Source organism: Pleurodeles waltl, chromosome 2_2 (assembly GCF_031143425.1).
Source record: "Pleurodeles waltl isolate 20211129_DDA chromosome 2_2, aPleWal1.hap1.20221129, whole genome shotgun sequence".
Taxonomy (NCBI): domain Eukaryota; kingdom Metazoa; phylum Chordata; class Amphibia; order Caudata; family Salamandridae; genus Pleurodeles; species Pleurodeles waltl.
The window spans coordinates 233,824,319-233,837,339 of NC_090439.1; the positions used below are offsets into that span (position 1 = coordinate 233,824,319).

Below are 13,021 nucleotides of genomic sequence, written 5' to 3' on the forward strand. Positions count from 1 at the left end.
TATGGCAGTGGTCTCCGGGACCCCCTGTGACGCGTAGATTATTGCGCCGGGACCGCGCTTCTAAGTCCTCATTCTTCGCACGGATTATTTCCAATAATTTGTCCATATGCAGGAGCCGGTCCTTCGTTTCCACTTGGAACTCATGAAACTCAGATTGGCGAGCCTCAAGCGTGTCCAACCTCGTCTCGTGCGTCGCCACCTGTGTTTTCACAGAGTCTAACTGACTGGTGAGGTTGTCCAGTTTAGTGTCAATATTGCGGAGGCTAGAACGCATCTCAAGCATCAGCGTGCGTAAATCTTCGCCATGATCGTCAGCGGCCAGGTCGCGCCCCTCCGCCGCCTGGGGCCCCTGCTCCAACTCCCCCTGACGCGTGGAGCGCTTATGGTCAAAGTGCAGCTTCGGCTGCTTAGAATCATGTTTACCCATGGTGAAGAGAGACCCACCGGGTCCCGCCGTGAACCACCAGCAAAGGCCCCCAGCCTCCTCCACAACTGCGTTGCCGCTCCAGCCCAGGCCCCGCCGTCAGCGCACGCCCCGGGCTCGAGTCACGGCTCACCCCCAAACGAGCTCCAGCAGGCGCTTCCGCCAGGTCCGCCCACAGGCTGTGCGGGTCCCGAGCTCCTCCAAGGCGATGGAAGGCGGGAATATCGCACCTCCGCTTATGCCTCACCGCCACCTGTACGTTTTCTGCCGGTCTTGGCAGCTCAGGCTCACCCCGGTGTGAAGGATAATTGCAGGATTTCGGTCCGGCCGGCGGAGCTCACTCAGAGAGAGGCCATCTCGCTGCTCAGCAGGCCACGCCCCCTACTCTGCCATCCTTGAACGTAGGCCAAGTACATAGTCCACTATGTCTTGTTTAGGCTCATGAAGAGGTCTCTCCCAGCCTTCTTTCACAAGAGCTAGTGGTCCCCTTACAGGGTGGCCAAACAGAAGTTCAAAGGGTGAGAACCCTACTCCCTTCTGAGGCACCTCTCTGTAAGCGAAAAGCAGACATGGCAAGAGGACATCCCATCTCCTTTTGAGTTTCTCAGGGAGCCCCATGATCATGCCTTTTAATGTCTTGTTGAATCTCTCAACAAGGCCATTAGTTTGTGGATGATAGGGTGTAGTGAATTTATAAGTCACTCCACACTCATTCCACATGTGTTTCAGGTATGCTGACATGAAGTTGGTACCTCTGTCAGACACCACCTCCTTAGGGAAACCCACTCTGGTAAAGATACCAATGAGGGCCTTGGGTACTGCAGGGGCAGTAGTCGACCTAAGGGGAATAGCTTCAGGATATCTAGTAGCATGATCCACTACTACTAGTATGTACATATTCCCTGAGGCTGTGGGAGGTTCAAGTGGACCCACTATGTCCACACCCACTCTTTCAAAGGGGACCGCCACCACTGGAAGCGGAATGAGGGGGGCCTTTTGATGTCCACCTGTCTTACCACTGGCTTGACAGGTGGTGCAGGAGACACAAAACTCCTTAACTTTCTGGGACATGTTGGGCCAGTAGAAGTGGTTGACTAGTCTCTCCCACGTTTTGGTTTGTCCCAAATGCCCAGCAAGAGGAATATCATGGGCTAAGGTCAGTATGAACTCTCTGAACTCCTGAGGCACTACCACTCTCCTAGTGGCACCAGGTTTGGGATATCTTGCCTCAGTGTACAGGAGTCCATCTTCCCAATAGACCCTATGTGTTCCAGTTTTCTTGCCATTGGACTCTGCAGCAGCTTGCGGCCTAAGGCCTTCAAGAGAGGGACAGGTTTCTTGTCCCTTACACAACTGCTCCCTTGAGGGTCCCCCTGGGCCTAAGAGTTCAACCTGATAAGGTTCCAACTCCATCGGCTCAGTTCCCTCAGAGGGCAGAACTTCTTCCTGAGAAGAGAGGTTCTCTTTTTGTTGTTGTGTTGCAGCTGGTTTCCCAGTTGTCTTTCCTTTCCTCTTGGTAGGCTGGGCCCTTTTTCCAGGCTCCAGCTCTACTTTTTCACCCTGAGCCTTGCACTGTGCCCTTGTCTTGACACACACCAGTTCAGGGATACCCAGCATGGCTGCATGGGTTTTCAGTTCTACCTCAGCCCATGCTGAGGACTCCAGGTCATTTCCAAGCAAACTGTCTACTGGGATATTTGAGTAGACCACGACCTGTTTCAGGCCATTGACCCCTCCCCACTCTAAAGTTACCATAGCCATGGGATGTACTTTAGTTTGATTGTCAGCATTGGTGACTGGATAAGTGTCCAGCCAGGTATTGACCAGGGGAAACCAGTTTCTCTGTCACCATGGTGACACTGGCACCTGTATCCCTCAGGCCTTGTACACTTGTCCCATTAATTAAGAGCTGCTGCCTGTATTTTTGCATGTTAGGAGACCAGGCAGCCAGTGTGGCTAAATCCACCCCACCCTCAGAGACTAATGTAGCTTCAGTGTTACACCTGATTTGCTCTGGGCACACTGTTGATCCCACTTGGAGACTAGCCATTCCAGTGTTAGCTGTAGTGGAGTTGGAAGTGTTACTTTTCTTGGGACAGGCCTTGTCTCCAGTTTGGTGTCCAGGCTGATTACAGCTACGACACCAGGCCTTTTTGGGATCAAAGTTTTTACCCTTGTACCCAAAATTGTTTTGTGAAGATGCTCTGGGCCCACCCTCCTGTGCAGGTTTTTGGGGGTCTGAAGAAGACTATTTACTATTTTTGTTTTTGGATGTCTCAACACTCTTCCCCTGGGGAGGCTTTGGGACCCCTTTCTTTTGGTCACCCCCTGTGGAAGTCTTGGTCACCCTAGTCTTGACCCAATGGTCCGCCTTCTTTCCCAATTCTTGGGGAGAAATTGGTCCTAGGTCTACCAGATGCTGATGCAGTTTATCATTTGAACAATTACTTAATAGGTGTTCTTTCACAAATAAATTGTACAGCCCATCATAATCATTAACACCACTGCCTTGAATCCAACCATCCAGTGTTTTCACTGATTAGTCCACAAAATCAACCCAGGTCTGGCTCGAGGATTTTTGAGCCCCCCTGAATCTAATTCTATACTCCTCAGTGGAGAATCCAAAGCCCTCAATCAGGGTTCCCTTCATGAGGTCATAAGATTCTGCATCTTTTCCAGAGAGTGTGAGGAGTCTATCCCTACACTTTCCAGTGAACATTTCCCAAAGGAGATCACCCCAGTGATATCTGTTTACTTTTCTGGTTACACAAGCCCTCTCAAAAGCTGTGAACCATTTGGTGATGTCATCACCATCTTCATATTTAGTTACAATCCCTTTAGGGATTTTCAACATGTCAGGAGAATCTCTGACCCTATTTATGGTGCTGCCACCATTGATGGGACCTAGGCCCATCTCTTGTCTTTTCCTTTCTATGGCAAGGATCTGTCTTTCCAAAGCCAATCTTTTGGCCATCCTGGCTAGCAGGAGGTCCTCTTCACTGAGGCTATCCTCAGTGATTTCAGAGGTGCTATTCCCTCCTGTGAGGGAAGCAGCATCTCTGAATATCACAGTTGGAATCCGGGATTGAGGGTCCCTGGGTTCCCTAGTTAGGACTGGAAGGTGGGAATTCTCCTCCAGGTCACTAACATCCTCCTCTGGGTTTTCATCCTCAGAGGGGTTGGCTTTTTCAAACTCTGCCAAAAGCTCCTGGAGCTGTAGTTTGGAGGGTCTTGAGCCAATTGTGATTTTCTTTAGGTTGCAGAGTGACCTTAGCTCCCTCATCTTAAGATAGAGGTAAGGTGTGAGGTCGAGTTCCTCCACATTCATCTCTGCACTAAACATTATGTTTCTAAAAGTTGGAATACTTTTTAAGAATCTAAAACTAGTTCTAGAATCTAATTCAAACTTTCACAAAACTTTTAAACTCTAAAAGAAATGCTAAACAGGGACTAACACAAGGCCCTAGCAGGACTTTTAAGAATTTAGAAAAATAGCTCAAATTGCAAAAATCTATTTCTTATGACAATTTTTGGAATTTGTCGTGTGATCAGGTATTGGCTGAGTAGTCCAGCAAATGCAAAGTCTTGTACCCCACCGCTGATCCACCAATGTAGGAAGTTGGCTCTGTATGCACTATTTCAAAGTAAGGAATAGTATGCACAGAGTCCAAGGGTTCCCCTTAGAGGTAAGATAGTGGCAAAAAGAGATAATACTAATGCTCTATTTTGTGGTAGTGTGGTCGAGCAGTAGGCTTATCAAAGGAGTAGTGTTAAGCATTTGTTGTACATACACACAGGCAATAAATGAGGAACACACACTCGGAGACAATTCTTGGCCAGTAGGTTTTTGTATAGAAAAATATATTTTCTTAGTTTATTTTAAGAACCACAGGTTCAAATTCTACATGTAATACTTTGCATGAAAGGTATTGCAGGTAAGTACTTTAGGAACTCTGAATAATCACAATAGCATATATACTTTTCAAATAAAACACATATAGCTATTTTAAAACTAGACAGTGCAATTTTTACAGTTCCTAGGGGAGGTAAGTAATTGTTAGTTCTTGCAGGAAAGTAAACCACCTACGGGGTTCAAGTTTGGGTCTAAGGTAGCCCACCGTTGGGGGTTCAGAGCAACCCCAAAGTTACCACACCAGCAGCTCAGGGCCGGTCAGGTGCAGAGTTCAAAGTGGTGCCCAAAACGCATAGGCTTCAATGGAGAAGGGGGTGCCCCGGTTCCAGTCTGCCAGCAGGTAAGTACCCGCGTCTTTGGAGGGCAGACCAGGGGGGTTTTGTAGGGCACCGGGGGGGACACAAGTTAGCACAGAAAGTATACCCTCAGCAGCACGGGGGCGGCCGGGTGCAGTGTGCAAACACACGTCGGGTTTTCAATTGGAATCAATGGGAGACCAAGGGGTCTCTTCATCGATGCAGGCAAGTGGGGGGCTCCTCGGGGTAGCCACCACCTGGGCAAGGGAGAGGGCTTCTTGGGGGTCACTCCTGCACTGGAGTTCCGATCCTTCAGGTCCTGGGGGCTGCGGGTGCAGGGTCTGTTCCAGGCGTTGGGATCTGAGAGTCAGGCAGTCGCGGTCAAGGGGAGCCTCGGGATTCCCTCTGCAGGTGTCGCTGTGGGGGCTCAGGGGGGCAACTCTGGCTACTCACGGTCTCGTAGTCGCCAGGGAGTCCTCCCTCAAGTGTTTGTTCTCCACAAGTCGAGCCGGGGGCGTCGGGTGCAGAGTTGCTGGCGGGAAATGCAGTTGTCTTTAAGTAGCTTCTTTGGAAACAAAGTTGTAGTCTTTGGTGAACAGGGCCGCTGTTCTCGGGAGTTTCTTGGTCCTTCTAGAGCAGGGCAGTCCTCTGAGGCTTCAGAGGTCGCTGGTCCTGGGGAAAGCGTCGCTGGAGCAGTTTTCTTCCGAAGGGGGGAGACAGGCCAGTAGAGCTGGGGCCAAAGCAGTTGGTGTCTCCGTCTTCTCTGCAGGGTTTTTCAGCTCAGCAGTCCTCTTCTTCTTAGGTTGCAGGAATCTGAGTTCCTAGGTTCAGGGGAGCCCCTAAATACATAATTTAGGGGTGTGTTTAGGTCAGGGAGGGCAGTAGCCAATGGCTACTAGCCCTGAGGGTGGGTACACCCTCTTTGTGCCTCCTCCCAAGGGGAGGGGGTCACATTCCAATCCCTATTGGGGGGGGATCCTCCATCTGCAAGATGGAGGATTCCTAAAAGTCAGAGTCACTTCAGTTCAGGTTGCCTTAGGGGCTGTCCTGACTGGTCAGTGACTCCTCCTTGTTTTTCTCATTATCTCCTCCGGCCTTGCCGCCAAAAGTGGGGCCGTGGCCGGAGGGGGCGGGCAACTCCACTAGCTGGAATGCCCTGTCGTGCTGTAACAAAGGGGGTGAGCCTTTGAGGCTCACCGCCAGGTGTTACAGTCCTGCAAGGGGGAGGTGATAAGCATCTCCACCCAGTACAGGCTTTGTTACTAGCCACAGAGTGACAAAGGCACTCTCCCCATGTGGCCAGCAACATGTCTCGAGTGTGGCAGGCTGCTAAAACCAGTCAGCCTACACGGGTAGTTGGTTAAGGTGTCAGGGGGCACCTCTAAGGTGCCCTCTGGGGTGTATGTTACAATAAAATGTACACTGGCATCCGTGTGCATTTATTGTGCTGAGAAGTTTGATACCAAACTTCCCAGTTTTCAGTGTAGCCATTATGGTGCTGTGGAGTTCGTTTGACAGACTCCCAGACCATATACTCTTATGGCTACCCTGCACTTACAATGTCTAAGGTTTGGCTTAGACACTGTAGGGGCATAGTGCTCATGCACTGGTGCCCTCGCCTATGGTATAGTGCACCCTGCCTTAGGGCTGTAAGGCCTGCTAGAGGGGTGACTTATCTATACTGCATAGGCAGCGTGAGGTTGGCATGGCACCCTGAGGGGAGTGCCATCTCGACTTATTCGTTTTGTCCTCACCAGCACACACAAGCTGGCAAGCAGTGTGTCTGTGCTGAGTGAGGGGTCCCCATGGTGGCATAAGATATGCTGCAGCCCTTAGAGACCTTCCCTGGCATCAGGGCCCTTGGTACCAGGGGTACCAGTTACAAGGGACTTACCTGGATGCCAGGGTGTGCCAATTGTGAAACAAAAGTACAGGTTAGGGAAAGAATGCTGGGGCCTGGTTAGCAGGCCTCAGCACACTTCCAAATCAAAACATAGCATCAGCAAAGGCAAAAAGTCAGGGGGTAACCATGCCAAGGAGGCATTTCCTTACAACTATTGAATTAATATTTAGTTTAATAAAGAGGCTGGGATGGGTCAAAAGTTACTGAAGCATTTGTTTACAAATCTTACCTCATCTCCAACCCAACCACCACAATGAAGAAAACCTCAACAAAATGTATGCAAAGCATGTGAATCATGAAACGATTCATGCTGCAAAACGAAAATGGTTACTTACCTGTAGGAGTAATTTTGCAGCTTGAAGATTTTTGTGAATTCACAAGCGACCCACCCACCTCCTCAAAAAATGAGGCAGAATGATAAAAAAAAAAAGAATATAAAGATGGCAATCTACAATAGCGTTTCAGGGGAGAGGATCTGACGACACAGTAGGAATGTCCAAACAACAAATGGTGCAGACTGACAACACCCAGCAAAAAATAAAAATACATTTGCAATGCAATGGGTCTCGCATTTGCTCATGTTAGAGCTGATAGCGTTGTAAACTCCTAACCCGACTTTTCACCTATCGGCAAAAGTGCATTTATGTACGTAACTTGAAAAATTCCGGTCCTCAGCCACTAGATGGCAGAATAATGCAAAGCAGGTAAATCCAGAAAACTCTTCAAGCTGGACAACTACTCTTCATTATTAAGTGAGGATGAGCATGTTCCATGTAGCATTCCACAGAGCACTGTGCTAATTCTTGCCGCATTTCGCCCTCCGTTAGCCCTACTTTGTTATGAGAAGGGCTGCCTGCAGTTCAGGAGGGGCATTGTTAGCCACCCTTGATAACCTATCCAGCATGAGTGCCTGGTCAAAGGTGTCAAAAACAGCAGAGAGTAATTGGAAGTCTTCATTTCATATAGTGGTGGAAGTCTGACCTCTTGTCATTACGTATAAAATTTTACTCCGCCTGAGTTCTGTCACTGTATCATGGCAATGTTTGTAACAGAACAGTAACTTGCATCATCGAAATATTCAAGTCAATTTTTTTTTTTTTTTTTTTTTTTTAAAGGGCAGTAACCAAGATTCTTCCAAATTAGCTTGTATCACATATTCCCCGAAGGAGCTTTTCGCTATGTCCATGACAAAAGTACTTTCTAATTGGCATGTCATGCAGGTTGTCGGGATGTCCATGTGGAAGAAGTTATCCAGTGAAAGCAGCGCAGATCTTGCATGCACGTTTATGTAGATAAAAAGTAAATCATTAAAAGGTTTACCATTCGCCTTGTAAATTATCGGTTTACCAACTTGTAATAGCTGTTAGAAAGTACTATTTCTTTGTAAAGGAAGAATGTCCTATTGGGTTTAAAGAGCTTTCAAACAAGTGATACAATTTGGTGTGCTTTGGAATTGTTAGCTTGTCTTTTCACAAATAAATTCAAAACAATAATGCTTTGAAACAAGGATTCATATCTTTTTCAGTACATTTTTGTATTGTGTTCTGAGGTCTCTATGGAAAAGGAACGAAGGCTGAATTTTATTATCTAAATATGGCATCTGCCTGTGGCTCAAGTAAAAAATTATAGTTTTTTTTTTAAATGCGGTGGAACATCCTTTTACTTTATTTCCGAAATTATCTTAAGATGTTAAGTATTTTTGGGAGTTTGTTATCCATCTCAAACATTAGCAAAGGTGACATTTTGAAACCATGCATTGTGGAAAGCTTCAAACGTGCTTTCACTATGCTTGCTTTTGCTTTGAACTGTGTATATGTTGTTTTATTTTTTCAATAAGAAAAAGTTATCAACTAATTGTTTTTCAAGTTTTCTTTAATCAGATGTTACAGCTTCAGGTAACAGAAAGGTAAGCGTGTGCTGGTTAAAAGTTTTTCTTTTTGTCCAACTGCAATGCTTTGTCACTGCTAGTTGCTGAATGTAGCAGTTTCCATGTGTTTTTACTAAAGGTGGTAATGTATTAACCTCCTAAATTGATTGCCAAATGACGTAAGCTTTTTACTTTTCAAATTACTCCAGGCTTCTTTCACTGCTCACCAATGCCGGCTTCTCATGCATCCTAATTCTACCAACTAATGACTGTTTTGACCAACAGACAATAGTTCCAGGTCTTCCCTAGGTCTGCCATATTCTGTCCATCACCCTTTAGTAAATGCAAACAGTATAAATAGCATGTCCTTCTAAAAACAAAATAATTCACTCAAAATAATTGCCTATGGACTGTCTACAGTGATGTCATAGTAGTCTGTGTCAGTTTGCCAGTTATGGCAATACATGCATTTGTTATGCATTGGCAGCATCAACTGTCTAGACTAGTCCCTTCCCCTCTCTTCTGGTTGTTAATTTGTCAAGCTTTGCATTTCATTGTCACTATCTCTTCCATTCCAGGGAAAATAGTACACTTCGTCACCAGCTGGAACAGATGCTACAGAAAATTGCTACCCATGACCATTGTCTTGGAGAACTGGAATCATTGCAGTCAGAACTGGAAGAAAAAAAGGTACTGTAAACTGGAGAATCAAAACTTGCCTGCAAAATTGCTTGATAATGCCATGACATCCAAATGCATATTGGTGAAACGCAGTGGATTGGAAACATAGTGTGATTTGAACAACTAATGTTGTTTGTAACAGTCCATACATCATCATCAAAAACATTATTCTGTCCCAGTTGGGCCATAAAAAGTACAAAAAGAAATAGAAATTTAAAATCTGAATACAAAATGCAAAACATAAAAAACAGACATTGTACATAGTAATCAATAAAATAAGCTGTCCAAATATTTCATAACCAAGCAGGCTTACAAGTGGTTTCCCACCCTAAAAACACAATCAAAAAAGGAAAACAAGTCACTTTGACATAAAAATGCGTAACAGTACAGCCCACAAAACACAGAGCAACCACTATCCTCAAATAAAACAGAAAGTGTTAAGAAACAATATATAATTATTTAAAACATATACCCTAAACATGCAACATTAAACACAGGCTAAACATTCAGGCCATAGAGCTATATAACTTCTGTGATTTGAAGATGGCCCCCCTAATAAAATTCACAACGCCATGGCAGACTTTGGGTGTGGCAGCAGAATGCAAATACCTCAGGCCATTTATGTGTGACTTAAAGTGCATGCATTTTAAAATGGACCTGAGAAAATAACCTTGAAACACGGAATGCAATTTACAGAACAGCATAAAGTGCATCATAGATTGAATTGAAAACCGGGACATCGGATGCAAATAGTTTCTCTTGAGCCAGCCACTGGGAAGGCAACCAAATAATGAATTAAGTTAAGCCTCAGTTTTATCATATAAAACCTGTGCTGGGGATAAGATAACCATATCGGGCATGTATTTGCCCCTGAAATGTTATCAAGCTGCATGAAATTCAGCATTGAAACCATATTTACAGTACGTACATTTGAGAATATTACATAATGTGAAATGTTATTATTACACGTACTGTGTTTTAATAAGGAATGATTGAAACTGAGACATGTCTTACAATTATGTTTCTAAGCTTGTGTGCTTGAACTCATTCATATGCACTTTAACCACAATAGCAGGATAGATAGAACTTTCCCATTTACAAATGTCACCCGTTAAAGGTTTTTTTCAATGCTTCTATTGCTTATTGCAGCATTTCAACTCTCACATTGTTCTCCCTTGTACCTGCATCACAGGAGGCAGAATCAATCCGGAAATGTTCACATATCGCTCACCATCATCTGTGTCATCAGCAGAATTTTTCGCCAGATACAGCCCCACATGTCAATGTCAGTTTCTTATAGTCCTGCCTCCAGTAGATGCACATCAAGCATGATAAAAGGTTTCCTAACTTGACTATGTTCACTGTTTAAAAACAATATTTTTCACACAAATACTGTTTGAAACTAAGTCCCTCTAAAACTGAATTCTTTACCCATTGACAATTGAAAAACTGCAGTCTAACCACAGACTGGCATAATGTTAATGGATCTTCTCCTGTCCCATCCACATAGGTAAAAAATGTGGCTGTGACAGTGGACTCCAGACTCTCTTGAAGGTCCGGTCCGTAATGTGATGGAGTTCACCTTCCACATCATAAGAACTTTGCAAACGGTTTTTTTCAACTCCATAAGGGTCAAGCCTCTAATGACCTTGGGACCCCAGAAGTAGATTATGCCAACAAAATCTTCGTATTGCTTCCAAAATTCCAAAATCGCAAACTTCAGAATATCACTGTCAGTCAAGGGGGGTGTGGCCTGCAAGCCAAGGGGTGGGGGGGAGGGGTGATGTCCAGCAGCTGACTCGTGCACCTCCAGATGGGACCCCCCAGGAGTGAGTTGTCCCGCTCGGAGATGTTGGGGGAGCATCTGGGATAACGCCAAAGCCGCCAGCTTGCGGGACGCACTGCTGGGAGCTACCTACTCGGCAACACCCAAATGTAAAGGACCCGAAAGAGCAGAAACTCAACGCTCGTACTACCGATCCCGTATGATGTGAGACAAGCAGCACTGGCCGCGAGGGGATAGCTGTGATAAGTCACTAGGCCCTGTCGGGGTGGTGACCCACCCCCACTCATCAACAGTTAATTGGACCTCTGTCATATGAAATGGACAGCAATCCTGAATATGGGCTCTGCAGTTGATACTACAGGAGGACATCGAAGTGTACGGAGCTACGGGAGAGAAGAGTGACCTTTACCTTGTTTGGCTAACCACCCTCCCCACTCTTCCTCCCCCCCCCCCCCCCCCCCCCAAAAGGTGAATTGTACGTGCTGGAGCGATCAAGCACTGCGGCCATGTGCCACAGGAGTGGCCATTAAGCGACTTGTCCGTATATGAACATTGTGGTGCATTAACCTATGGTAAAAGAGAGTAACTCTGCTTTATCTGATTGCTTCCTCCTGAGGCATGTCCATTTGTGCTGATCCAGTCGTACGCTTCCACCATTTGTAACCGGAACACTTGCCAGTCATCTCCCCCGGCAGCGTGTTTGTAGCGGAGGGGGAGGCTGCTTGTGCTGCTGTGCCTACTTCACCAGGTGGCGCATGCAAGCGGGCCTCCCACACACCTGCTAATTGAAATCGGACTGGCACCTGAGGTAGTGATCTGCGCCAATCCACGCAGTCTCCCTTGGAATAAAGAATGGCGGGTGAAGGACGCCTTTGTTCGGGGACTGGAACTAAGCAATTGTCGGAGACCCTACACCCGGATCGCCACAAATTAGATGCTGTACTAGCGGCTGTGGAACACATAGGCACCTCTTTAGAACAAGCTCATACTTCACTGTAGGGCAAAATTGATAAGGTGGCCAGCGACCTCACCTTGCTCCATGTGGACCACCGCAACCTAGCAGACAAAACACGCACACTGGAGGGCAAGCTTCATGATTTGGCACCTAAGATGCAACAGCTGGAGTCTTCACTACAGAAAGCACTGGACCAGAAAGATGTGCTGGAGCATCGCGTTGAGGATGCTGAAGGGCGTACCAGGAGGAATAATATTCAAGTTGTAGGTCTCCCAGAAGGTGCAGAGATGAGGTCACCTACTCTCGATCCTGGCTCCAGGAAGGGGTCCCAGAGGGTTCCCTTACACCTTTCTTTGCTGTGGAACAAGCTCACAGGGTCCCTACTAGGACTCGGCCACCGGGTCCTGCCCCGCGTCCTCTTCTGCTTTGCCTACTCCACTACGCAGATAGAGGTATTATCCTTCCAGTGGTCAGATCGCTCCCAGCGATCTGAGTGGATAACGCCCAGGTCATGCTATTCCAAGACTATACGATTGCTGTACAAAGAGAGACTGCCTCATTTCTTCCTTTGAAACGCAAACTCCATGCCCTTAGCTTGTCATACTCCCTCCTATTTCCAACCAGACTTCGAGTAGCTACCGAGGGCAAGATACACTTTTTTGCCACATTAGAGGCAGCCTGTGAATGGCTGGAATCCACAAACCGGATCAGTAGGTGCGACAGAGAAGCTAAATCACCACCAATGCGGGGTTTGAACTCCTGCAAAAGGAGAAGACGAAGAAAGTAAGTGGCAGCCCCGAGAGAGGTGAAACATGTCCCCGATCTGGAGCAAATCATACAAGAACGTCGCTGTGCACTGCAATCTACAGCAGCAATTAATGCTCTAACAATTATCTTGGATGCCGAAGCAGAGCTTTCGCAGTTTAATGAAGAGAATGTTTCCTCCCTCGAAACCTCATCTGAAGTGGGATCCTCCCCTCACCCCGCAGTGACACCGCCGACAACAGACGACTTGCTCTAAACCTAGCACACCGACTCATATCTGACGGCCTTTGATTCGCAGCGGTACCACACGAGAGACATGGGAAGTTCCAAACTGTTGCAGTTCTCAACTGCCTAAATGGTGTGTCTGCTGTCTTCTTGCGACCCGGCGGATAACCCGGCTTTGGCATCCCCAGTGACTGGTGGAAGTTCCT

General features: G+C 46.7%; 1 protein-coding gene across 1 annotated transcript in view; it reads left to right on the forward strand.

The window, feature by feature from the left end:
• The window catches only part of ICE1 (interactor of little elongation complex ELL subunit 1), a 372,154-nt gene that overhangs the window by 46,708 nt on the left and 312,425 nt on the right, over window positions 1-13,021 (forward strand). The window contains exons 4-5 of the mRNA XM_069219700.1: window positions 8,424-8,442; window positions 8,982-9,093. Coding sequence (XP_069075801.1) covers window positions 8,424-8,442; window positions 8,982-9,093 — 131 coding nt within the window. The remainder of the gene's footprint in view (window positions 1-8,423; window positions 8,443-8,981; window positions 9,094-13,021) is intronic.